Source organism: Pieris brassicae, chromosome 10, assembly GCF_905147105.1.
Source record: "Pieris brassicae chromosome 10, ilPieBrab1.1, whole genome shotgun sequence".
In the NCBI taxonomy this organism is placed as follows: Eukaryota; Metazoa; Arthropoda; class Insecta; order Lepidoptera; family Pieridae; genus Pieris; species Pieris brassicae.
Window position 1 is genome coordinate 10,932,605 of NC_059674.1, and position 23,538 is coordinate 10,956,142.

Below are 23,538 nucleotides of genomic sequence, written 5' to 3' on the forward strand. Positions count from 1 at the left end.
TCTCGGCTGCATTTCCAGACTTGGGGGCGATAGTCAACATCTACCACTATTTTAATGTAAAGTGGGAGCAAATCGTTATCGATGTGAATAAATGATTTTGACTTGTGTCCAACGGAGACAAAGGCCTATCGGTGGGTGGCGATTCCACATTTAACGCAACATTCCACATGCCGCTCGGCATACATCTTTTGTCTTCCCCGAAACCCTTTTTTACAACTACAGGAAATGATTGCTTAGCGATAAGCGATGTGAAATGAGAATTAGTGTCTGATCTATCCGGTCTATCAGGTCTAAATAGATCCGTAAGTTAACTTCTAAGCCCAACATTAAGTAGGAAAATAAAAACATATCCAATATTTTAATAATTTTTATTTATCAATTTCTGTATCCACAATAAACAGACGCGGATTTTATTCAAAGCAATATTTACATTTTATAACCAAACGTGAGAAAATATTTGATCTTTTCGAAGCACCTTCATTATAACATCTTAAACAATTTCATAAACAAATATTTCACTTAACCAACCAATTGTGATGAAAACTAACTACGCATAAAATGAGATTTAAGCTAAAAAGCCGCTTGTTCGATGTAACACAACTTTGTACTAAGGAACGTAAAAAAACATTATGATACAGAAATTATAAATATACACACATACATAATCTAATTGCTGCTGATTATGAAATAAATTATTAATAAATTACTGCCATAACCCTAAATATTTAGGACACGAAGACAGAGTATTAATGGAAAATATCATAGACCATACAATATGGTAATAGATGATTTATTATAAAGTGTAACCATAGAGAAATATTTTTAATCTGTTATAAAAGTCCATAAACAACGAAAATGGAAGAACAACCTAAACTCATAGTACAAAAATTAACAGTCTAGCTTATAAAATGCACAGGTTAAGTGTAAGTTTAGAATTACATCTATACAGTACTATATCTATGGAAGTCTCAGAGAGATTGGCCGCTTTGCTTATAATTCGTCCCGAGGCGCTGCGTCTTCCTCGTCTTCTTCCGACTGAAAATATATTAATTAATTAATATAAATCGAAATATGCAGCAAAATAAAAGTGCCTCAATTTATTTATAATTTTGCATTTAGGCATTAGTATCGTCAAGGCAAGGCTAATAAAACATAGAATGCATTTGTATGCCAATCTTGCAAATAGTGCTCATGATTATATGAAAGAATATGTGCGTACACACGTAAGAAGTGAAACTTCTTTAAGACCTTATTTTTCGAAAAATGATCTGAAATATGCAACTTTACAGAAATTGGTTAAATAAAGTTAAATGAGATTAACTCTAACAAAAGGCTTTTATTATTATAGACATGAATACAAAATATAATACCTTAATATTTTACCTTATTACTACTAAGATTATTGCAGAATTTCATTAATTGTATATTTTTGTTATTAATGGCTTCGTATCAACGGTGGTAGGGACAGGAAGAAAATGGCACGTAACTGAAAATTGTGACGCGTAACCCAAAAATGTGACGGTAATTTTTTTTCAACGCCGATGAAGAAGTTTCACTTAAATAATTCAATAAAAAGACCAAAGTAGTTTTTATATAAATATACTTACCACAGAAGGAACTGGCTCTGAGCCTTCTCCGTCAGTTTCAACAAACTTGGTGAGCGCGGCCAGCGTCCTCTCACCGTTGTAGTCCTTGACCTAAAGTAAAAAATATTCATAATATACATAAGACATATAGAAATAAGTTTATGTACTATTATTTTTGAGAGCTTTGCTTAATTTTGCTGAGAAGAGGAGGTGGGGATAAGTTGCACTAAATCTGTTACGTAATACTTGAACGGCCTTAAAAAGAAAAATCGAAGACACGAATGTAATCATGAATTATTATATATTAGAAACAACTTTTACCACAAAATAACAATTTACTCCCATCAGCATAATATTAATTGCTTAATGGCATACCTGGTTGTCCTTAGAGTAGAGTTTGATGGTTGGGAATGAGGTGATCTTAGTGTGCTCCAACTCGTTGGCGGTAGCATCGATCTTGGCGATGACTACGTCATCATCCTTCTCAAAGTGTTCACCGAGCTGGTCATAGATTGGGACCAATTGCTTGCAGTGTCCACACCTGAGAAAGTTATTTTTATTTAAGACTGCATTGCATCTTTGCAAATAAACACTAAATATTGTTATGTGGTTGTAAAGTTCATATATTTTTTCTTAGTAAAGAAAATATTGCTTTAAAGCATTATCCAGTCTCTGATTATTTATTTCTTATTTCTGTATAAAAAAGCTCTTCAAGAATTACCTGATGCAATTGCAGGAGTTTTGGTCGCTTATAATTTATATTTAAGGTTCTTTTAGGGATTGTTATAACTAGTATTAACTAAAACAGTACTTAAAGTTTTACCCTAACACACTAACTAATGTTAGTGAATTTTGTGTTTTATTCTTTGTGTTTTTTTAGCACTAAAGTTGTTTTAGACTTTCTGTTCTTTCTTCATTTTAAAACATATTGACGTACTGTTTTATTAACGTTAACCTAACCCTCAACATCGCCATTTGGTGATGAAGCAATATAAAAGCACATCTACACTCTAGTATATACTTTTATTTGTGTAAGTATATTCCGTCCCTATGTATTGAATGTCTTTGTTAAATACCTAATTTTACTTTGACAGGATGGCAACAGTTGCCAAAGTTTAACTAACAAAAAGTTGGTACTTTGAAACACATGGGGATGCTAGTCTCATTCTAAAACTCATTTACAACGTAACAGTTCCGATTTATCACGTCTGTTTATATAAAGAAGTAAACCTTTATATATTTTTTATTTACTACGCTGTCACGTATGTGTATGTAGGTATAAAAAGCAATCTCTTGGATCAGATGATGCAATATTAGTCATATTTTTTTGTAAATGACTTGCAGTGTCGCGAGCGCGTAAAAATTACTCAGAGAAGCGCCATTCACGCATGTCTTGCGCACTCTGAATATTATTGCATGTGATATGGATATATTTAGTTGAACACTGTCTGAATTCACAATAATTGCATCATTTATAATTCTTTTCGTTTAAAATTCTTTCGTTATAAAAAGGTTTAGGTTTTATGTTTTCTGGTTTTGTTTACATTCTAGTTTATTTTTCAATTTAATAAGTTTTCTATTTATTAGAATTAAGTTTACTGTAAGAATGGAAAATAAGTAAATAATTAAAAAAATATATTCTTCATTTGTAACCTGTCTCCATGTGAATAAGAAAATAAAATTAATTGAATAAGTCCTAATGAGTTGACCGCACTTGTGTCAACAAAATTACACCATTTAACAATGACGAGACACGTAACTACGCCAACAATGAAATAAGAATTAATTCGATTGCATAAGAAATATGGATCTTTCTAGTCTGAAAAATATAAAGGCTAACCTTTTATTAAAAAAGTTATTCAAGTTAAGTTCATTATTAGACGAAAAATGCGATGAATATATTCTTTTAAGTAGCCAAAATTAGAGTAAAGTCTAAATAATCAGAGTTGTTTAAAATCTTATAAATTACTATTAGAAAGCGACGTAATTCTCAAAAATACTAAAAAATGTTAACACAGTCAATTATTACTGTAATAACAAGATTTTAATTGAAAAATCTTATCGTCTTGTAAATCTAATAAATTCAACTTACCAAGGCGCGTAGAATTCAACAAGAACCTTCTTGTTGGTGTCAAAGACAACTTCATCAAAGTTTTTAGCGACCAGAACCTTCACGGGCTGGGCGGACCAGTCTTCGGGCACTTCCTCGCTGAGAAGGTGCTGCTTCAAGGTACCAGCGAAGAAGGATTGGATGAATTCCTGTAGAGAAGTATAAAATAAACACTGTTACTGGTCGATCTACACATAAAAGTAGAAATATAAAAGGTCGTAACTTGGCAATATTATACATGCGAAAAATGCATGTACTTTAATTACGAAAATACCTATAAAATTTTATGAAAAACATTATACCTATAAAGAATGGTAAACTCCTATTCGACTTATAATTATCAATATAATGATAACACATTGCAGTGATTATTTGCATTCTTATCTGGAAATATGAGACAAATGCAGGATTATTAGACTTTAATAATTTCATTGTTTATTTGTTATTGCAATATTAATGGAATAGATTAATTATTTTACAAGTTTAGTATCGACGTGTCGTAATAGTGTTCGCATCGGGAAAGCACGAGCAGCAAAAGGCATTTTTATAATTAGTCGTGTGATACTGTTAACATTGAGACATTGAAACTTTCCGTCTTAATCATTATTTAGTAAGCAACCGGCCCAAAGCTTCAGCCGCGTGGATTTTGTGTTTAAGTTTTTTATTGCGACCTCTTCGCAATAATCGTAACATTACAGATACATACAACCATAACGAATTATCAACTAATCTTTACGCAGGAGTCAGTATATATGTTTTAATTTAATTTTATTGTAGATTAAGTTTGGTAATTGTATCCTTTAACTAGTAATTTAATTTTTGTTGGTTTGCTTATGCGAATTACTCTTAGTAATTCTTTTTTACTAGGGTTTAGCCGAAAGAGATCGCTTGTGAGCGATAAGGTCACCAATTGTTTCCCTAATAATTTATATTTTTGTTTTTATTTTGAAGTAAATTAAGAATCTATTTAACATATTTTCTCTTGGCGTTCATAAGTGTTACTTGGTTACCTATAACCTATATATATTTCCTAGTTAATTTGTAAATAATCTACACTGTTTAAGATACCGCATTAACGCCATCGGAATATTTTAACCAAAGGTCACTGTCAGATAATAATTAAGATAAGAGTAAGTTTTAATAGGCTTTAAATGCAATCTGAAACAGAGAAACAGTATGTTATCAACGTCGGTTGCGATAACGCGTATCGGTTTTACTCATTATTTAACTTTTATGTAATGTATTCAATATACTTTTATTACTATATAATAAACTACACCGTTATAACCTTTTTCGGTCTGGGTTTTTCTGTATCTGTTTCATGATCACTTGTCAATCTAATAGGCAAGTAGGTGATCAGCCTCCTGTGTCTGACACACGGAGTCAATTTTTATGAGCCGAGCGAATCTTTAACGCGCACATAGAAAGAAAAGCCATTTACGACCTTAGTGATGCGAGTCACAGGCTGATGGCCAACATTGCTATTTTTTTCACTATAGAAGACATAGATAATATTTTATGATATTTATTACAACTTAATCGAGATCACTTGTCCATACAAAATACATTCGATCGCCATACTTACGAATTCTAGTTTTTACATTTCAAATTGAAACCTGTTTGACGTTCTCTTTTTAAATAACGTGATGAAAATGCAGTAGAACTGAATATTTCTCATGTACCTACATACTAGAAAACTTGAAATACGTTTTCTTTCTTACATAGCCAACAGACAAGAGGGGCAGGTGAAATTTCGGAATTTCGTATTCTCTGTAATCTCTACCTTAGCTACGTGAATGTTCCCTAACGGACATTAAATAGCAAAGAAAAAGGTTCAAAGACACCTATTTGGTAGGAATTTCAAAATCTCATCAATATGCAATACATTCGGTTGTGGAATTCGACTCGTATGCATAATTTAAATGCAAGGAGTTGATTTCCTTCATAATTGCAACTCACCATATGTTTACGATTTACTATTACACTTACGATCTACGATTCGTCAAGCCGTGTACCGATAAAACCATGACAAGGTAATTGAAAGCTGTGATAACGAACTAAGATTTTACTAAGTACACGTCAATATAATTTCAGTTTCTCTAATCTAGGGTAATATTCAGAAACGAGACAGCGCTAACTCATGACGCCCGTGTGCCAAATATTTATTGTATTGTGACATAGAAGAGTTATATTTCGCGCTATCCGTATCTGAATCTCACCCTTAAAGTAATCATGCATTTCCAAACATCATACAAAGTAATGGCAATGTATAATATTAATATGATATTTCCAAATATAGCTTCTAAAACTAGAAAAATATATAAGAAACAAAGAGAAAAAATTTAAATATACGTTTTATAGATATAAACTTTGTATATCAGTTTTGTTAGTTGTTGAACATTTTTTATGTTTATTTTCAGACTTACGCACTTACTTACGTACGCTACAGTACCTACATTATAATTTGTGAAAAATGTAAAGCACAAAAGTTTTATTTACCTCGATAGCGTTAGCAGTGAGTTCGTTGGATGCAGGCTTGTATTTGGCCATGTCTTGTTCCAGGGCAATAAGACGAGCTGCTGGCACTTCTTCCTTCTTCATGCCGAAGAACTCCAAGATTCTGGAATAAAAAAGAAATGAATTACAATCATACTTTAGAACTGAAAATACGCTATGCCTTAGAGACGTTACTATCATTGCAGGATGACTTATTTTAGCCAATACAATCAAATCCTAAACTACCAATATTACACATAACAAGTCAGCTACCGTGATGGCATAAAATATAGATAATATAATTTAAAAAAATATTTAATTAATTTTAATGAGTTTTAACCTATTTTTAGAAAATAAAATTTACGCAAATAAACACATGTTGATTTTGTATTATTGTTATTTACCTTTGATGGTCATCCTCATCAGTGTCGATGGCAACGGTCATAATCTTCTCACGATAGGTCTTAGCAACAGGCTTGAGTCCATCTAAGTACTTTTCGAAGTCACCGTTCTTCTACAAAATAGAAACAATACTACAATTATAGTTCCACATTATTACAATTATCTGGGAGTGGAATAATAAACTATGAAATTTTAATGATTTGACGTTTTGCCGACGAATACGAAATAGTTGCAAAAAAAAGGTTTAATTCATGATAACACATCGACACTCATCAACTTAATATTGAACGCTAAAAAAACTTACGAGATATACCGTATACCAGTTTTGTGTTTGTTCAAGTCACCGCGCGAAAAACATGTATGTTTTGAGAAAATATCTTTTCGAATTCATTTCATATAATTCATCGTACGATCGAACGAGTCGCTAAGTGAATATTGTGTGGGAAGCTGATTTGAATGTATTCATGTCTGTGTGCAGTGAAGGAGGATGTATAAATATTGAAAGAACAACAAACTACTGTTGTTTTTAGTTATTCATTTGTTTCTATCGAATTACATGATTTCCTAGTACTTTTCAAGATGTAAATGTATTTTACCATCCATCGATTACGCGGCGAGAGGGCAATGGTCTATAAAGTTCATTGACCTATAACGTTTGTCTTGAATATTAATTTTTATGCCGGCAAAAAATGTTTAACAGCTTTCAGACATAGCTTTATGACTTACAAAATCAACTGTTGTAGTTCATAGAATCTAAGTGTAATATTAATAACGTGATAGAGTTTATTATGTGACCTGAGACTTGCAAATCTTCTTCGATATAATTATCATAATAGTCAAGTAGGTGATCGGACAGATACATCGATTTTGGATCAAAAGCACAACGGCTCTCTACGGATTTCCTCAACCAGGCATAATTCAAACACGCGACCCCAAGTTTGTGAGTCGCAGACCAAATTCACTACTTTCACAAAATGAAGACAGATCGTGATCGAAAGCTAAACAAATAGGTCACTTTTTATTGAATACTTTCGCCAGTCATGAGATCTTATCACAATTTTGCGGGACTAAAATAATTGTTTTCAACTTGACCTTGATAATGTTTTTACAATAAAAATTATTGTTAGTAATAAATGTTGATCAGTAACAATAATAACTAACGGTAATCACTATGCGGATAAAAAATATTTTTATATAAAAATATATAAAGGGAGTACAATAATAGTATATTAATACCATAAAATTCGCGACGTGGAAGCCACATGGTTTTTCGAACTAGTTCCATGTCTTTTGTCTTATTATTCGTGACCTGGTTCACTGTCAGTGAACAATATATCAAAGCTTATGAATATTTATTATGATAAGAATAACACAATTATCATGTCGCAGATTCAAAATCATGAATAATTTATATTACTTTAAAAATAATTTCCAGACAGATGCAGCAATCTGAAGTGAAAATGTTTATTGCATAATTTAGTAATTAAGCTACATAAACATGAAAATATATCTAAAATCTATCTCTTTGAAATTTTGAAAGGCAAACCAGATAGTTTATGAATTTTTATTTTATTGAATCTCTTACCTTGGACAAGAACACGAGGAGGTGGTACTTGATTTGTCCACCAAAGATCTTGGAAGCTGTCTCGTGAGAGAATTCAACAACAGTAGGCATGCTCTGTACAAACACCCAGTTCTTCAAGATGTCTTCATTCAAGTCTTCACCTTCAAACTTGACACTTGGGTCTTCGAACTAGTGAGAAAATATTTGTATTAGATACTGTATGCTATATTTTTCAGTTATGCATGAGAAAAATTAATAATCATTTCAATCTAAGTCTAACCAATGTACATTACTAGTTTGTATTAAAAATACTGTTATGCAATATATGTTCTATCTAAAATATAAGGATGACAATATGTTGGGTAAGAACATATAAATTTAATGCTTTAAAACCAAAATTGTTTTCACATGGCTGTTTTTGTTCATCAAATATCAAAGAGTAAATAAGAATTAATTCCACAAAAATTCATGACAAGCTAAACCAGTTTTTATTGTTACTTTGTTCATAAATAATTTAACATGCACTGGATATGTATATTAAGATAAGAATATTGTATAAGTGTTTTAATTATGAGTTTCATTAATCTAATTAATTATGCCTAAAAAATTGTCATTGTTAAACTTACATTCTTGTATAACACAACATCTTCAGCCTTGGCTTCCAATTCTTCAATAAGCTTCTCATCACTTACAATAGCAAATACTTGGTCATCTACCAAACCAGCTGTATTAAGGAAGGCAACAGCCTTTTGGGTTGTTTGGTCTGGGAAGAAACCAAAGATGATGACATTATTTGCAGCAATGAGCTCCTTAGCTTGTTCTGATGATGCAACATTTACAGCTGGTGGTCCAGTCTTCTTCTTTATCCATGCAATAATGTCATCAGCTTGACGACCACCTGTTTAGAAAAAATAACGATTTAATAATGATGAATTTCTTTATTGCTAACATACCGGTTAGTCATAAAAATGTCATTAAACACTATGTTTTCAAACTTATAAGTAACTGTAACATATTTATTAAACAATACATTATGCGACTAATAACCGACATTAATTTCAGAAGTATATGATAAAAATAATTACCAGAGTATTCAATAGGGTTGCCGTTCTTGAAGAAAATGAGTGTTGGGTATCCGCGGACTTTGTATTGCTCAGCCAGATCCTGTTCTTGAGTAGCGTCAACTTTGGCGAGCTTAATAGGCGAATCCTCCTCTGCCAATTTAGTAGCAGCTTTTGCGTATTCTGGAGCGAGCGATTTGCAGTGTCCACACCAAGGTGCATCTATGACGTAGGCAAAAAATTAATGATACAAAAAAGCCGCCCGGTCACTTTTCTGACACAGAGAATTGCTTAAGGACCAAATAATAATATTTGAGAAATGTAGATGAAATATAACAAAAAAAACATTCACACTTACAAAATTCAACTAAAATGTACTCTGTCTTTGAAATAACATCATCAAAGAGCGGTTTGGTCAGAACAAGTACATTATCTTCTGTTGGTATTTCGTCTCCGATAGCGGAACCCAAAAGGGCTATCGCACAAATTGATAACAAAAATCTCATGTTGAAATTCTTGACTTCCAGTCCGTATTACTTACTATCTTCTACTAGGAAGACGAAACTTAATAAAATGCCGAAAATGCCACTTCACAACCGTACCGACTGTCTCACTCGACGTGGCAGCGTCGATCGTGTGTTTGACTGTGATTGGTTAATTGTACGTTTTTTTTAATTTATCATTTTAACAATGGAGAATAGGTATTTTGACATCAACTTATCTATATTGATACAAATACTTCTTAAAAAAATGTAAAAAGCATGAAACACGGTTAAACCGTTCTATCGTGCCTTAGAAAATCTGTTTTATCCATATAATTGTGAATTAACTTAATAAAATTTCTTTAATAGTTTTGCCTAATTATGTATCTGATAAATTTATCGTTGGATGTCAAGTGCTACTGTCATGCGAATGATAAACGTGACACTCCGGCACTCCTGTTTGAGGCAACCCTTTACATCTCTTGTTGTTTTACTTTGTCTTTGCTTATACGATAAGTCTCTCTACTGGTTCTGTATTATTCAATATATACGTTGTTATATTAGTCTGTAATTCTTGAGAAATGCGCCAAATTATTTGTTTTTGTTTAGAATTTAAAAAATTGATAAACTCATATCTAGGGCTAAATAAATTTAAATCTAAGTTTAAATAATTTATATGGGCAAAAATGTTTGGTGAGGAGTTGAATGATTTACAGATTGTATTTAAATATTAATTAAAATCAAAAATCAATAAAGCAGAATATATGGATACATTTGTTTAATAATAACTATTAAAATCTAACACGTCTTTTTAACTTAACTTTCATGCAAGTCCATAGATAGATAAAAAAACTTTTTATTGTTAAAATCGATCGGATCATTAAGCCACAAATCACATAAATTGGCCTTCAATCGCAGACTAGTCAATGTATTTTAGAATTTTAAAATTGGAAATCATCCAATTTTTCCTCACTTCCTCACATTAGTTCAAGCTTGTAGATCACATTAATTAGAGAATATGGTAAGAAAATTAATAAGATATTTAACTATAATAGTTTACTAAACATATTATATAAATTATTATTAGTTTGGGTGTTAAATAAATAAATAAATTATGTATCTAATAATTAATTTCAGATGTCAGAGATGACTGTTGTATCAGAAATATATGATGAATATAATTACAGAACGGATAGTGCCCCAAGTAGAAAAGAAAGTAAGTTTATTAAAAATAATATGAATAATTTCCTAAAGTATTTTATCTCACATGATCATAAGAATGTGGTAAACCTGTTAAATAAGGCACCTTAATTAAATAAAATTAATTTAACAGATGTCATATCCCAATTTCCATTTTTATTACCAAAAGAAAAAGCTAAGCACACATTTGATGAAGATGATGATTTGGATTTTGAAAGACCAAGTAGAGAAGTTATTAAAATTGGTAAGAAAACTCATTATTAAAATGTACTATTACTTTTTCCAGGCACACACAATCATTTTTAAATAATTTATTTAATGTTAAGGTGTTGATGCAGATAGAATTAATAGAATAGATTTTCTTTTGCCAATTGTTGTAATTAAAAAAGTCCTACAAGAACAAACTTCATAATTGATTTAGCTATACTTTTTAGAGCACAGTTTTAAAACGAAAATTGCCTTAGTGGGTCTTCAAGTATGGAGAGGAGCATTTTTATTAGGAGACTTGTTAATACACTTAGGAGTTAATGGTGAATTAGAAGGAAAGACTATTTTAGAACTTGGTGCTGGAACTGGCCTTACAAGTTTTGTCGCCGGTATTTACGCGAAGAAAGTTGTTTGCACTGGTAAGAAATAGTTACGCGATGGTCGCGAGTGAAGTCTCGAGTTCTATATATTAAAATAGCTTAAGTAAAGAAAGAGGTGTGCGAATTAGACAATCAACACCAACTTTGTTAAAACTGTAATTTTACACTTACCAAACATTGGCGTAAGAGCAAAAATTAAGTGCGCTCTCTAAAATTTAGCATAAGTCAACTTTGCCTGAGCAAAATATATATAAGAATAAAATATCATCAGAACAAACCGCGGTCTAGACTTAATAATTAGAAAAATTATTATTCTATGCACGTTTAAAATTTCTAAATTACATTCTTCAAATGTTAATAATTTTTCAGATATTGATTTGGGTGGTATTCTGGATTTAATAAAAATAAATGCTAGATGCAATTCCAAGTTAATAAAATCGGAATTTATAGTGTTGCCCCTTGACTTCACAAATCTTAACTGGAATGCTGCGTTATTTAAAGAAATACAACAAACTGATATTATTATCGCTGCTGATGGTAAGGTTATATAGTTTAGATTATTCAAGCAATTTTTCGGGGTGGGTTTAGAATTACGTCGCCCTTGATTGGAACACCTCCTAGTGATTTTTGTTGCCGGAATTGCGTCTAAGTATTAAAAAAATGATTTACAATTTTGTGAAATTCATAATCAATATCATATCCGGGCGACGGATTTCTAAACCTTTACCATTTTTCATTTTAGGAGACGTACTTCGCAAACCTTTATTCTGTACAACTAAGGGTAAGCCAATAAATTAATTGAAAACAATATGGCCAAACGCTCTGCAAAATAAGTCGCTAGTTCGTTTTTGGTCTCAACTCGTCTCTCGCGATTTATTTATTAGCTTTGATGAATCACTTTAATAAAATCTTAGTTCTTTTGAAGGCACAGATACTCAAATATTTTTCTGTGAAGGGAAATAGTAGATTAGATAGCACAGAAGAGTGATAAGGCTGTAGTGGTGAATTGGTATTTCCAGCCCTAATATATTGGGACTGCATCGGAACTTTGTATCTCCCAATAGCTAGCTGGGATTCCTGAGTTTTTAATTCAGCGCCGTGAAACTATCGAAATTTTGAAAAACGTCAGGATCACCATTGTTTTGCTATTGGAAGTTATGGAATACCAGTGCAGGTCATATTATAGTGTAGTCCTTCTCATACCCCACTTTGAGGTTCTCCAAATAATAGATTGTGCAGCTGTACCACGAATTACCAGACTTTAATTTTTATTTCAGTAATCTACGATGACGACGTTACATCAGCATTTGTATCGACAGTTCAGAAAATACTTGACACAAATCCACCAAAGACAATATATATAGTTCTAGAAAAGCGCTATGTTTTTACCATAGAGCATATGGAGTCTATAGCTCCATGCTACGAAACATTCCTAGCCTTATTAGATAAGGTTAAATGTGATTGGATAGTTGAACAACTCCCACTCAATTTCCCCAAATACTTTACGTATGATCGCGTAAAAGAATTAGTTTTATGGAAGATAAGCTCCAAATGACATATCTTTAGTAGAAAAATATACTTTTGTTGAATTAAATGTTTTTTTCTTTAACGGAATAAAAATATAACAACATTTCGAAAAACTTTTTGGTTTGAAAACATCGACAGTCCATCAGATTATTCAGTCTACGTGCGTCTACAGTCTACAGATACCGGCAAACATCATGTTCGATGCGCAAACTTCCCCTTACTCCCTTGTTTATTGTTCAAGAACTACAACTACTACTTCAAGAACTAAACACTAACTTATGCGGCGAAGAGATACAGTGTGAGGGACCCTGTATGTATTATAAGTCGATAACATTTTTACAGTTTTACCCACATTTAAAAGAAAAAATAAATATGTACTTCTGTAAAAAATATGTGTATCAACCCGATCATTAATCGTGTTTTTATTTCAAATAAAACCTATAATTATGTTTTAAATTATTTCATTAAAATTTTGAATACACAATTTGCCGTAGTTTAATATAAAAAATAAATACACAAAACACGACTTGTAATAATTAAACAAAACATTATATCTACTGTAACTACTATTTTTGCGTGGGCCAGAGCTCATTGTACTTTGTGAGATAAGTTTTTCTGAGTTCGGAATTTCGGGCTTGTTGATCCTTCTCTTTGCTCAAGGCTTCAATACTCTGTCCGACACAGAGGTCCCCCGTGAAATGTATTATGAGGACTTGTGTATTGAACGAGACATTTTTATCTGGACCGTGTTTTGTATAGTTGAAGTGTGGCGCGCACTCCATTTGGTAAGTGAATGTGTCTCCTGCTGCAAAGTATTACATATTATTTTTTTATGAAACTGACGCATGGCGTGATAGAAATGGCTTACTATTATCTTCTGTATCCTGTGCTGTGGAATCTCCAGTGCATTCGGGGCCGCATCCACCATCTTTGAGAATACCTCGCATTGTTGTCAGTTTGCTTATTGCTTTTTCACCACTTTTAGCCATTTGCTCGCTTTTGTGTTTATCGATGTTACGAAGAAACTTTTTCATCTGGAATTTTTTTTTGTTACAATATTTGCTAAAAGTACCGTGGTATGGTAATAAATTTAAGAATACCAACAAAATACAAAGAGAAAAAGTGTAACGCACCGTCTTGGATACTTTTTTAGGGGGATCCTGATATGACATTTTAGGTTCCCCTGGATTACTTCCCATCACATACATTGTGCTTTTTGGAATGTTGTAGTCCGAGTACACCGAAGCTTGTGTTTCCAGAGTGTCTCTATCACGTCCTGACACTGTTGACGACTTACTGTTTGTCGGTACATAGGTAGATTTTCCAGCGCTTTCGGATTGAGTTTTCTGTATTGCCCCTTTGCTTTTATTTTTCTTTCGGCCCATCGGTGTGTCGTCATCGTTCGACAAACTTTCTTCAGAAGTGGAAGGAAATACCTCATTTAAACTTAACACTTCAACGTTACAATCTTCGATGTTGGCTGGATTGTCAATGTCGGCCACTTGACAAAGGTGATCGGTTGAATGTATGCTTATAAAGGATTTTTGACCGGCACATATTGCCTCGTCTTCACCTGAACTCGACGATTTCTTTGATACGGTTACTGAAAAGTCTTACATCGATTTATAGAAGGAAAAATAAATGTTTACAGTAGAAAATAATGGGTACGTACCGGCATAAGTGCGGCTTTCCGTCGAGTAACAAGCTATTGGTTCGTCTAAAAAATAAAAAATTTGACATTTCTATAGGTAAAGTATGGATTCTATATTACAAGAAACATACCGTCATGATCAAAGTTTTCATTTACGGGAGCGTCTAATCTACACTTATCAGTTAATTTACTAGCATTCTTCGAATGTGACATACTTATTTAAACAGTAAATTTCAGTTTGTTAAATTTGTCAAATGGCTTTCATTTTTCGCTTTGCCTCTGACGTTTGACAGTTCTTCTTTTAATATTCGAATGAGGTTGCGTATTTTTTTATGTAAAAAGTAAACGTAGTTTCGCTGAAACAAGTGTGATGCTCAAATTTACAATTGCCCTGTGATTTCTAATAATTTTCTGTATATTAAAGCTAAGTTGACAACCTATGTAGGTAAACAGCATATTAATCATTCGCGTACCTATATTGGTAGGTATACATATTGTTTCCATTTTTATAAAAAGGGGAGGGAAAACGTACATAATGGGTAGTCATCGCAACCTATGTACACACATTTTAGTGGGTGCGGTGCCGACTTTTGGGAGAAGAGTATCCTCTTTTTAAACAATTGACGGTCGTGTCTCCCAGAGAAGTAAATTCCACAGTTCGCTAAAAAAATGCATAGCGAAGCGGACCGTGGAAGACTTATAGATAAATATATATATTAAAACCATACTAAACTCAGTCATTGGGTATTACAGTTAAATAAAAATATCGTATACTTTAAATAATTATTTAATAATTCATTAGCTAAGTACAATCTTAGTGAATACGGATTAAGAAACAAAGTTCTAAGGGCAAAATACGGTATCCTTAAACGGATATAAAACTTATAAAATAAAATTAAATGTACAATGTTTAGCTTATTGCTATCAAAAATTTATGAAATTAAGGCAATGAGTTTTACAGTCTTGTTTTGTGTTCGATTAGCAGATCATATTTCTTTAACTTATTGCATAATCATTATTTCATACGTTGAATTGTACATTATTTGAACACAGGAATCTCATTACTTATTGCAATCATTCAATATATTTCTCATACGGATACAAAATGTGTATCACCCCTTTGAACACGAAAGTCAAAAATCACTTTGACATTGACAGTATTCTAACACAACTAGGCTAAATCACAAATTTAGCAATCAATTCATCAATCCGCAGTCGATAAAACACTTAATTTTAATCCTTTGTACAGACGAATAGCAAATACGAATCAATCCTGTATAAGCATTTTAAAACCGACAATTTAAAAATACACTATACAAAACTCGTCTATACTAAACCTAGTCTATTCAGAACTAGCGGTAATTACTGTGAATTTTTATGCACCTAAATATACAGCAATTTTTTAATATTCGGAACTGATGCAGTAGACGATGTATTTTTGTTGGCGATGAAAACTAAAAACTTCTTGCTTTTATGGTTATGGTTACTATCGTTTAGTAATTGCACTAACGACACTTAGGTAAGATTCAGAAATAAGTCTGCGCGAACTATACTTCCGTATGTCAAAATCCAATACATTTTTGCCATACGTCAGACTGAGCGATAAGTCTCACTTCGGAATCTTAACCTAAGGCCAGCAGATGTATACGCTGTTGCTGAAGTAACAAAACTCGTATAATCTTTACTCGATTATTTACAATTTGGACCGCACACAGACTTATAACATTATACAATCTATAACCACATTACCACATATTTACTACAAAGATTTTCTATACGAAAATGACTTAGAGGAGTTCCATATAGAAAACGCCCACAGACAAACAGTAAACGTGTAAACTCTCCGAGTACACACCTGTTAAAAAAACTTAACTAAAAGTTGTCTATGCAAGATTGAGAAACAATATTGTCTTTGATTCCCACTTTCTATATTTAAATAGATCTTTGATATAAACGCAAGTTTGACCACAGTAGCTAAAAAGCAATCGAAACGTCAGTGTAAGTTATGTAAGTAATAAATTCATGTTTATATCCGTTAACCAACTTAAGGCAAAACAATATTTAAGTTTATTTTTAAGGTCCTTTCATATAATTTTACTGAGTCTCATAATAGATCTGTACCATCGGCGAAATTGCTACCTTTTGCGACAAGACCTAGAATAAAGCATGCGTTTAATTTGTCATTATAACAATCACAATTTTAGTGAGTGGGTTATGGCTTACGAGTGGGTTTGTCTATAAAAAAGTGACAGCCAATGCGTTGTCAATAAAATCGACGATTCGTGACAACTATAACTCGTATATAATATAGGAACAGGGCTTTAGATGATTTTTAAAGAACGCCTTTTTAATGCTAGTATCTTCGGAAAATCGCTTTGGAACTGACGAAAATAGGACACTATTTTGGTTTTAATTTAAAAAAAATTAATCGAGCACAAAATTTTTTTTAAAAAAATTGACTTAGCAAAACATTTCATACATCAACCAATCCATGAAAAATCTACACCGATTTTATTCCACAAACAAGGCATATAGATATATTGGTTTTGCGTTTAACTAAACATCTTAAAATACTGTTAGTCTTGAACCAGTCTATTAGAATAACACTTTAAACAGATTACAACTCCAGTTGTAACAATAGTTAATATATCTTGCATTATGTTCATTGATGAATCCCCGTTTGAAACATTTATCAACATAGGTATATATATCCATTCCCTATTCGATCCTACTTTCTAACTTACTAATAAGGAAATTCATGTTGATATCCACGAGTTTAAAGTAATTTATTTGGTGTAAATAAATATTGGAACCGGTCTGTCCCTACGTTGAAAAACATTTTGTTTTTAATTCTCTCGTATTTTAATAAATATTAAAACTCATAGTCAGGTCAAAGTACGAAACTAAAATTGTCCCTTTTTGTTATCGTCGTCGTCATCACGTCTATTCTATCGTGAGTAGATCACATTTCAAAAAACCACTAGGCACCATGTTTTGACTGCGAGATCTACGATCGAAAATTCTGCAAACTATTGCTATCCATTTAATGGAATACTTATAACTAAATCGGGCGATTCCGTAAAATGAAATATAATGCAATCTCACCTACTCACCCAAACAAAATTTCCTAAACACAATATCACTGAATCGAAGCCTCAACATTGAAGACCAGTCTTTGCTATACAGAACTTTTCCTTTCCGAGATCGACGAACGTTTCCGACTCTGAATACTTCCGGAAGACATTTTCCGCTTCTCCCCATTCGGGGCCGGACTGGCTGATTTAAAATTGGAACTAGTGCTGGCCATTCTATTTGCGTTTTGTAAATTCGAAGTCTTTCTTCTCACTGAGGGCGAGGCCTCCACGTTTAACTTGGCAGTGGTCGTTTGCGGCTTCGCCTCTATCACAACCGGTTGTTGGAACTTCCCGACCGTGTTCCAATGTTCCCTTTGCGCTTTGAGGGAATCACGCATCTTCTCTTTGGCTTCCGCGTTGTCTGCGAGCATTTGATTAAGCATCTGCACCGTTTGGTACAACGCCACTGAGGTTATTAACCCGAAATCGTGCAGTGAACACATGTGGAGTATGAAGTTTCTATAGAGATTCTTCTCTAAGAGTTCTTTGCCCTTCATTTGAAGGAACATTTGACAAGCGAGCGATATCTGGCAGTCTCCCACGTAATTGTACTTCATGACGTGAAGGTTCCACATCTTCATTAATTCTTTTTCGCCTTCGTTGACGTCAGTGAACTCATCTATCATCATCATGGTCTTTTGTTGGAGCCAGAGGGGGTCGGTTTCACTTTCTGAGTCAATGTCTAGTTCGTTGGGGTACACTGGGAGGCAGGTTATAGTGTGATGGTATAGCCTGAAATATCATAATAATATATCATATCTTCTTTATCATGCTAGTTATGATATAAGGTATTGAAGGTAAGATTTGAAATAATAACAACCATTAATGATTTACTATTGGACCATAGTTTTGACTAATCCTATGTATTTTGAGTCCCAATCTAAAGTAAGTCAAACTAAAACTTAAAATAACCTTATTCATATAGTTAACCAAGTACACTTATGAACGTCAACAGAAAAGATGTTAAATTGATTCTAAATTTATATTGACTACCAGGTCGCAACCAGTCAAGGGCGTAGAACGGGCTAGAAGAACTGGCAGGAAACTCTCTGCCACTCTTTTTAATCGCCAAGTTTTGAGTCATAAAAATTGTTTGAACTGGAGCAAATCAATCCCAAGGATTAGGATCATTTAAATATTCGACAAATTTATAGAAAGCTTTATTGATTAATTTACTTACTGGTTAATGAGTTTTTAATGTATTCAGTCAATTCCGCATACACTGAACCGATTCTAATGAATTTTAACATAAGAATTGGTTTTTAATAATATAGGCTTTTTTGAAGTCAAGCCATAAACGCGGCGGAAGTAACACGATTCAAGAATGATACAAATAATAATATTCAAGACCTTTGTAGTAAAAGTTACCAAAACTTTACACAAATTACCTATTATGTCCAGTAATGTATGGCCTCTGTGCATCTAGAACGTCATTATCATCTAACTCCAAGAACTCAGCTAAGCTATGCCTCTGAGCACGTCTTCTGGCACGGGGCCTCCAAATTAGGAGATGGGTAAGTGAGGCCCTGCGAGTAGGGCCTGCCCTGGGGCCACTGGCAGACGACCGCCCTTGAGACGCGATAAGGTCATGTGGTGAACCCGTGTATGACCCGTCGTATAGCTCATTTATTGATACGTCGATACGGGCCCCGCCCGGTATTGGCTATAAAGTATTTTTATTAATATCTGATATTAGATAAACCAGCTACAGCATAATATTGACCAATGCGTAATAGTACGTAACAAAAACATACATATAAAAACTAATTATTTAAACAAAAGTACTCTTACATCTCATTTTATTGTTGTATTAAGAAGTGACAGGGCAATAACACTGATTAGTTTTTTACTACTTATTAGTATTTAAGTATATTACATTCTTTTTGGTTTTAATGGAACAAAATATCTTGCTCATCTCAATGTTAAAACTATATATAATAAAAATTCAAGCGTAAAAAAAATATTAAAACACTACGGCGTTTATAAGAACATTATAGGTTTTAACATCGAAAATTCGCAAGTTATGCAATAAAAATGACTTATCATTTAAAGGTTAAACAATTATTCACGATAGCAAAAAATAAAACAAAAAATAGTCTCTCCGGCGGGGAATCGAACCCCGGTCTCCCGCGTGACAGGCGGGGATACTTACCACTATACTACCGAAGACTTGAAAGACTCAATGAAATTAGTAAATATAAGCAATACTAGTAGTGTTCTTTTAGAATGTAGTTATATAGAATATAGCTAGCTTAGCAAGATTTAGAAAATTTTAATTACATAATTAATTTTTTTGGTAACATATGTTAGGTTTCAACACTTATGTTCGCAAAGCTATACTTACAAAGTATGTAAAGTTAAATCGGGAATGGCATAGCTTCAAGTGTTTGAGCAATGAGTACAGAGTACCACAGTCTAAAGAACACCACGGGCAGTGTAGATCATCACAGGCTTCTGTTTGCTGTCTTGAGTTATTGTTATATAGGAACTGGTATATTATTTGTTGTCTTTTTGTTTCGCCATTGCTTTCTTTTTTATCATCTAAAATTAAAATTAATTAGTATAAAAATTACAATCAAGTCAAAGCCTATAAAAACATTAACAATGAAGAACACTTTTTGTATATTTTTGGACAATTTCTTCTGCTATGTCTAGCTAGTAGAGAGGCTCCTTGAGAAGGCAGAGCAAGGTAGAGCAATCATCGCGGGCCAATACCACTTATGAGTCTTTTTACTCTTTTAATTAACTGATAAATGTACCAATTATAAAGTGTAACCTTACAGCCAAAAGATGGAGGTAGTCATTTAAGATCAATATAGTTCTTATCTCTGTTTTGTCCCCAAAAACAGCAATGGAACATCTAATAATGATCAAGGCTGTAAAGCTTATTTCATTTCACACATACAATTATAAAAATACAACACATTAGAAGAAGTCAAAGAGTACTGCTACACTTACTAATCTTGTGTTCGCTATTTCCATTCTTCTGCGTTGATAGTCTATCCTTATTAACAGTAGAGTCTTTTTTAATTCCGTTACTCTCATTGGCTTGGTAGAGTTTTGGTCTATTTACAAGGCCATTTGTCGGCTCTTGACTCCAACTAAGTTTGAGTTTTAAAAGTGGACGCACTTTAAATATATCAAAAGGATTTGTTTCTGTGTGTAAATCATTTTCCTAAAAATGTATAGTTAGGAAGTTTAATATTTGTAAATATAAAACCATTTTTAAGATGTTTTTTTATTTATCTATATCATATTATGATTGTAGATGTAGATAAGTTTATGAAATTACTGATTTTAAATTAAAATGAAACACTAAATCTCACATTAGGTATAGTTTCCCACTGGGCCATCAAGGCTTTATGAGGAGATCTTGCTATTGTTGAACTTCTACCACCTGGTGTAGCATCATGTAGTACTAAATCATATTCCCCATTCGTTAAAAGGCATCTATTATGTTTGTCATACACAATCAATTCACTACCATAGAGTTTACTCCACTTATTATCTGAATTAGTATTCACATCTGCAGGTTTTATGCGTTTTGTTAGAGGTTCTGTAAAGACATTTTGTATAAATGAAATAAAATTTTTTTAAACATAAATAACTAGGTTACTTTCAGGGTTGAGACTCAGCACCAAGTGTGAGTCCCATATGTTTAAATATACGGAAAAATATAGAGTTTACAAATAGCACTAAGTCTTGACTCTGAATATTACCCCTATGTTTAGGAATCTTATTACCTCAAATAAACCCAAATTAGGCAGAATTTATGTGTACTAAACATAACAATTACTTAAATATATAATAAAACTTTTACATTCTATATTTAATACAGGCCAAGGCCTACTCTCGCATCTCAATTATGTACTTAATTTAATTCAACTTTTGCATAGACATTTTCAAAAAGGAAACAATTATTATTTTGTATATTACCATCATCAGATGAAGACCCATTTGTTATTTCAGCTGTAGTTGATCCATTTGTGTTGGAACTTGGTATGGATTTAGTGACTGTCACTCTTAACATAAGCATGTAGGACTTCACATTAGGACCTTGTGATGGGCTAAATGTATCACTAGCTATACTAACAGCAGAGGCCATTGCAGGTGGCTCTGATGATGATGGGTTTAATGGTACAGAGCAGCTTCCAACCTTAAAACCAATTATTGAGTTAAAAAATATTAGTGATAAATCAAATTTATGAGCTGCTTATTTTAAGCACCCAAAAAGATTATATATTTAATATTTACCACTAACACAAAACTTAAAACATATTATGAAGGTGGTAGAGGGAATTAAATGCCTTATAATATTGTCCCATACTTGATATTCAGACAATCCAAAACAAAACAATACAAAATGTATTAAAATTAAAACATAAACTTACTGAAACTTCCACTATGGCAGATGAGCTTTCCTTTCTTTTCTTGTGGCAAATTTTTAACAACAGAGTTTCCACTTTAACTTGGTAGTCCCTAGAGTCACCTAGGCTTTTATCATAAAATCCTAAGAATGTTAAGGTCATATAACCTCCTAGACTATTTGGTTGCAAATCAGTACTCTTCTTTTGAGTAATTCTCTCTAATAATGAATCTACACTAAAACCTATACGTGTTTTATTGCTTCTCGACATCCTCCTTTTCATATATGATAAAGTTCGATTAAGAAATATAGGCTGAAAGAAATAAGATACAAATTAGGTTTGCATTTCAAATGATAATGATAAAAAATCCGTAAGTAGCATCATACATACCGACAACATGTTACGGGTACGTAGGAATCTATAAATTTGAGTAGGTTCTGTAATAAAACGATCTCGGTTAAGTTCTGTTTTGTGCAAATTAAGGCTACACTTTCTTTATCACAATAATATCATTTTAGGAACTTACTTTCGAATGCTTGCAAAAATAACTCATGGTCCGCTTGTAAATGATCTATTTTTGTACTCTTGTTTGTTTCATTATCTTTATCGCGCTTTTTTGGGGGCATTTTGGGGTTTCGCTGCTAAAATACAATTTAGAACCGCCAAGTTCAACAGTTCGTTGACTTCGCTTGACATTAGGAAGTTAGGAACACCCGGACTCCGGACAGCGACGCTAAAAAGTATAGATAATATATTTCTATGTCGATGTGACATGCATGACGTTTAGTCAAATAATATTGTCGAGTTCAACAACAATAAAGATTTTTTAAAAATTCCAACCTACCAACCAATGTAAGATGTAGTTAGTAACGTATGATTCTAACAATTAAACAATAATTTCTCTAATATTATAAAGTAATATAGTATACTAAGTAGTACAGACTAGACCACCGACTCCATTAGCCTAGACATAAACAATGACTTACTAATTACTTTTGCTAATAACCGTTGTTTGTATCTCTTTGATCACCGAAACTGGTGAACAAATTACTTAATTTTTTAAGGGTTGAGAAAAAATAAGAATAAGTAATTAATTAAGAATGCTCAAAATATAGGTTTCTACATGTAAGACAAAATAAGCCTAAAACCAATTTACTTTTCATGAATGTTGCTAATACTAAATGATAAAAACACTTAGTTACGTATGCAACTTTTAGATTGTCCAATCAGTCTTTATATTCATCCAGGGACTGCACAAATAATTATTCTAAAAAATATTAATACATATATGGGTTCTCGGCGTCATACATATGCTGTTTAAAGGAGGTGTAGGTGTGAGACATGCATTTTTCCACACGCTTCCATCACCTG

General features: G+C 32.6%; 4 protein-coding genes and 1 non-coding gene across 7 annotated transcripts; 1 reads left to right on the plus strand and 4 right to left on the minus strand.

Moving 5' to 3' along the window:
* Positions 1–354: 354 nt before the first annotated feature.
* On the minus strand, positions 355–9,855 carry LOC123715493 (protein disulfide-isomerase). Its single transcript, XM_045670513.1, has 10 exons — positions 9,578–9,855; positions 9,244–9,441; positions 8,785–9,056; positions 8,180–8,347; positions 6,597–6,706; positions 6,196–6,316; positions 3,679–3,845; positions 1,962–2,127; positions 1,608–1,697; positions 355–1,035 (listed from the first exon to the last, which is right to left on the minus strand). The coding sequence occupies exons 1-10, from the start codon at positions 9,723–9,725 to the stop codon at positions 991–993; spliced, it is 1,485 nt and encodes a 494-aa protein (XP_045526469.1). The 5' UTR covers positions 9,726–9,855; the 3' UTR covers positions 355–990.
* A 289-nt stretch (positions 9,856–10,144) lies between these two features.
* On the plus strand, positions 10,145–13,363 carry LOC123715495 (methyltransferase-like protein 22). 2 transcript variants are annotated; one of them, XM_045670517.1, is made up of 6 exons: positions 10,145–10,722; positions 10,839–10,917; positions 11,035–11,145; positions 11,323–11,527; positions 11,858–12,025; positions 12,766–13,363. In XM_045670517.1, the coding sequence occupies exons 2-6, from the start codon at positions 10,870–10,872 to the stop codon at positions 13,041–13,043; spliced, it is 810 nt and encodes a 269-aa protein (XP_045526473.1). In that variant the 5' UTR covers positions 10,145–10,722; positions 10,839–10,869; the 3' UTR covers positions 13,044–13,363. The 2 variants fall into 2 exon arrangements, with proteins under 2 accessions (XP_045526473.1, XP_045526472.1); XM_045670516.1 differs by having other exon boundaries at positions 10,150–10,722; positions 11,336–11,527; positions 12,766–13,358.
* Positions 13,364–13,465: 102 nt separating this feature from the next.
* Positions 13,466–14,938, minus strand: LOC123715494. Of its 2 annotated transcripts, none has more exons than XM_045670515.1 (5): positions 14,798–14,938; positions 14,688–14,732; positions 14,149–14,618; positions 13,884–14,049; positions 13,466–13,820 (listed from the first exon to the last, which is right to left on the minus strand). In XM_045670515.1, the coding sequence occupies exons 1-5, from the start codon at positions 14,877–14,879 to the stop codon at positions 13,582–13,584; spliced, it is 1,002 nt and encodes a 333-aa protein (XP_045526471.1). In that variant the 5' UTR covers positions 14,880–14,938; the 3' UTR covers positions 13,466–13,581. The 2 variants fall into 2 exon arrangements, with proteins under 2 accessions (XP_045526471.1, XP_045526470.1); XM_045670514.1 differs by having other exon boundaries at positions 14,149–14,627.
* Positions 14,939–15,844: 906 nt separating this feature from the next.
* Positions 15,845–22,861, minus strand: LOC123715492 (polycomb protein suz12-B). The gene is made up of 9 exons (XM_045670512.1): positions 22,694–22,861; positions 22,558–22,604; positions 22,192–22,479; positions 21,737–21,956; positions 21,127–21,356; positions 20,759–20,975; positions 20,145–20,341; positions 19,189–19,463; positions 15,845–18,532 (listed from the first exon to the last, which is right to left on the minus strand). Exons 1-9 carry the CDS (start codon positions 22,791–22,793, stop codon positions 17,845–17,847), a joined length of 2,262 nt encoding a protein of 753 aa, XP_045526468.1. The 5' UTR covers positions 22,794–22,861; the 3' UTR covers positions 15,845–17,844.
* Trnad-guc lies at positions 19,898–19,969 on the minus strand. Its single transcript has one exon. It is a non-coding gene; the product is annotated as a tRNA-Asp (tRNA).
* Positions 22,862–23,538: the final 677 nt, after the last annotated feature.

What these genes read in the sequence shown, in the direction of transcription:
- LOC123715493 (XM_045670513.1), bottom strand. Translation starts at nt 9,725, where the DNA reads ATGAGATTTTTGTTATCAATTTGTGCGATAGCCCTTTTGGGTTCCGCT. An exon ending in TCACTGCTAACGCTATCGAG is followed by an intron (nt 3,846 to 6,195) that starts GTAAATAAAACT and finishes ACTTCTCTACAG; the next exon opens with GAATTCATCCAATCCTTCTT. An exon ending in GTTGAATTCTACGCGCCTTG is followed by an intron (nt 2,128 to 3,678) that starts GTAAGTTGAATT and finishes TAACTTTCTCAG; the next exon opens with GTGTGGACACTGCAAGCAAT.
- LOC123715492 (XM_045670512.1), bottom strand. Translation starts at nt 22,793, where the DNA reads ATGCCCCCAAAAAAGCGCGATAAAGATAATGAAACAAACAAGAGTACA. An exon ending in AAATAGCGAACACAAGATTA is followed by an intron (nt 20,342 to 20,758) that starts GTAAGTGTAGCA and finishes TTTTAATTTTAG; the next exon opens with ATGATAAAAAAGAAAGCAAT. An exon ending in GATTTAACTTTACATACTTT is followed by an intron (nt 19,464 to 20,144) that starts GTAAGTATAGCT and finishes AATACTTTATAG; the next exon opens with CCAATACCGGGCGGGGCCCG.
- LOC123715495 (XM_045670516.1), top strand. An exon ending in GAAGAAAGTTGTTTGCACTG is followed by an intron (nt 11,528 to 11,857) that starts GTAAGAAATAGT and finishes ATAATTTTTCAG; the next exon opens with ATATTGATTTGGGTGGTATT. An exon ending in TATTATTATCGCTGCTGATG is followed by an intron (nt 12,026 to 12,765) that starts GTAAGGTTATAT and finishes TTTTTATTTCAG; the next exon opens with TAATCTACGATGACGACGTT.
- LOC123715494 (XM_045670514.1), bottom strand. Translation starts at nt 14,879, where the DNA reads ATGTCACATTCGAAGAATGCTAGTAAATTAACTGATAAGTGTAGATTA. An exon ending in GGAAAGCCGCACTTATGCCG is followed by an intron (nt 14,628 to 14,687) that starts GTACGTACCCAT and finishes AATCGATGTAAG; the next exon opens with ACTTTTCAGTAACCGTATCA. An exon ending in CTAAAAAAGTATCCAAGACG is followed by an intron (nt 14,050 to 14,148) that starts GTGCGTTACACT and finishes AAAAAATTCCAG; the next exon opens with ATGAAAAAGTTTCTTCGTAA.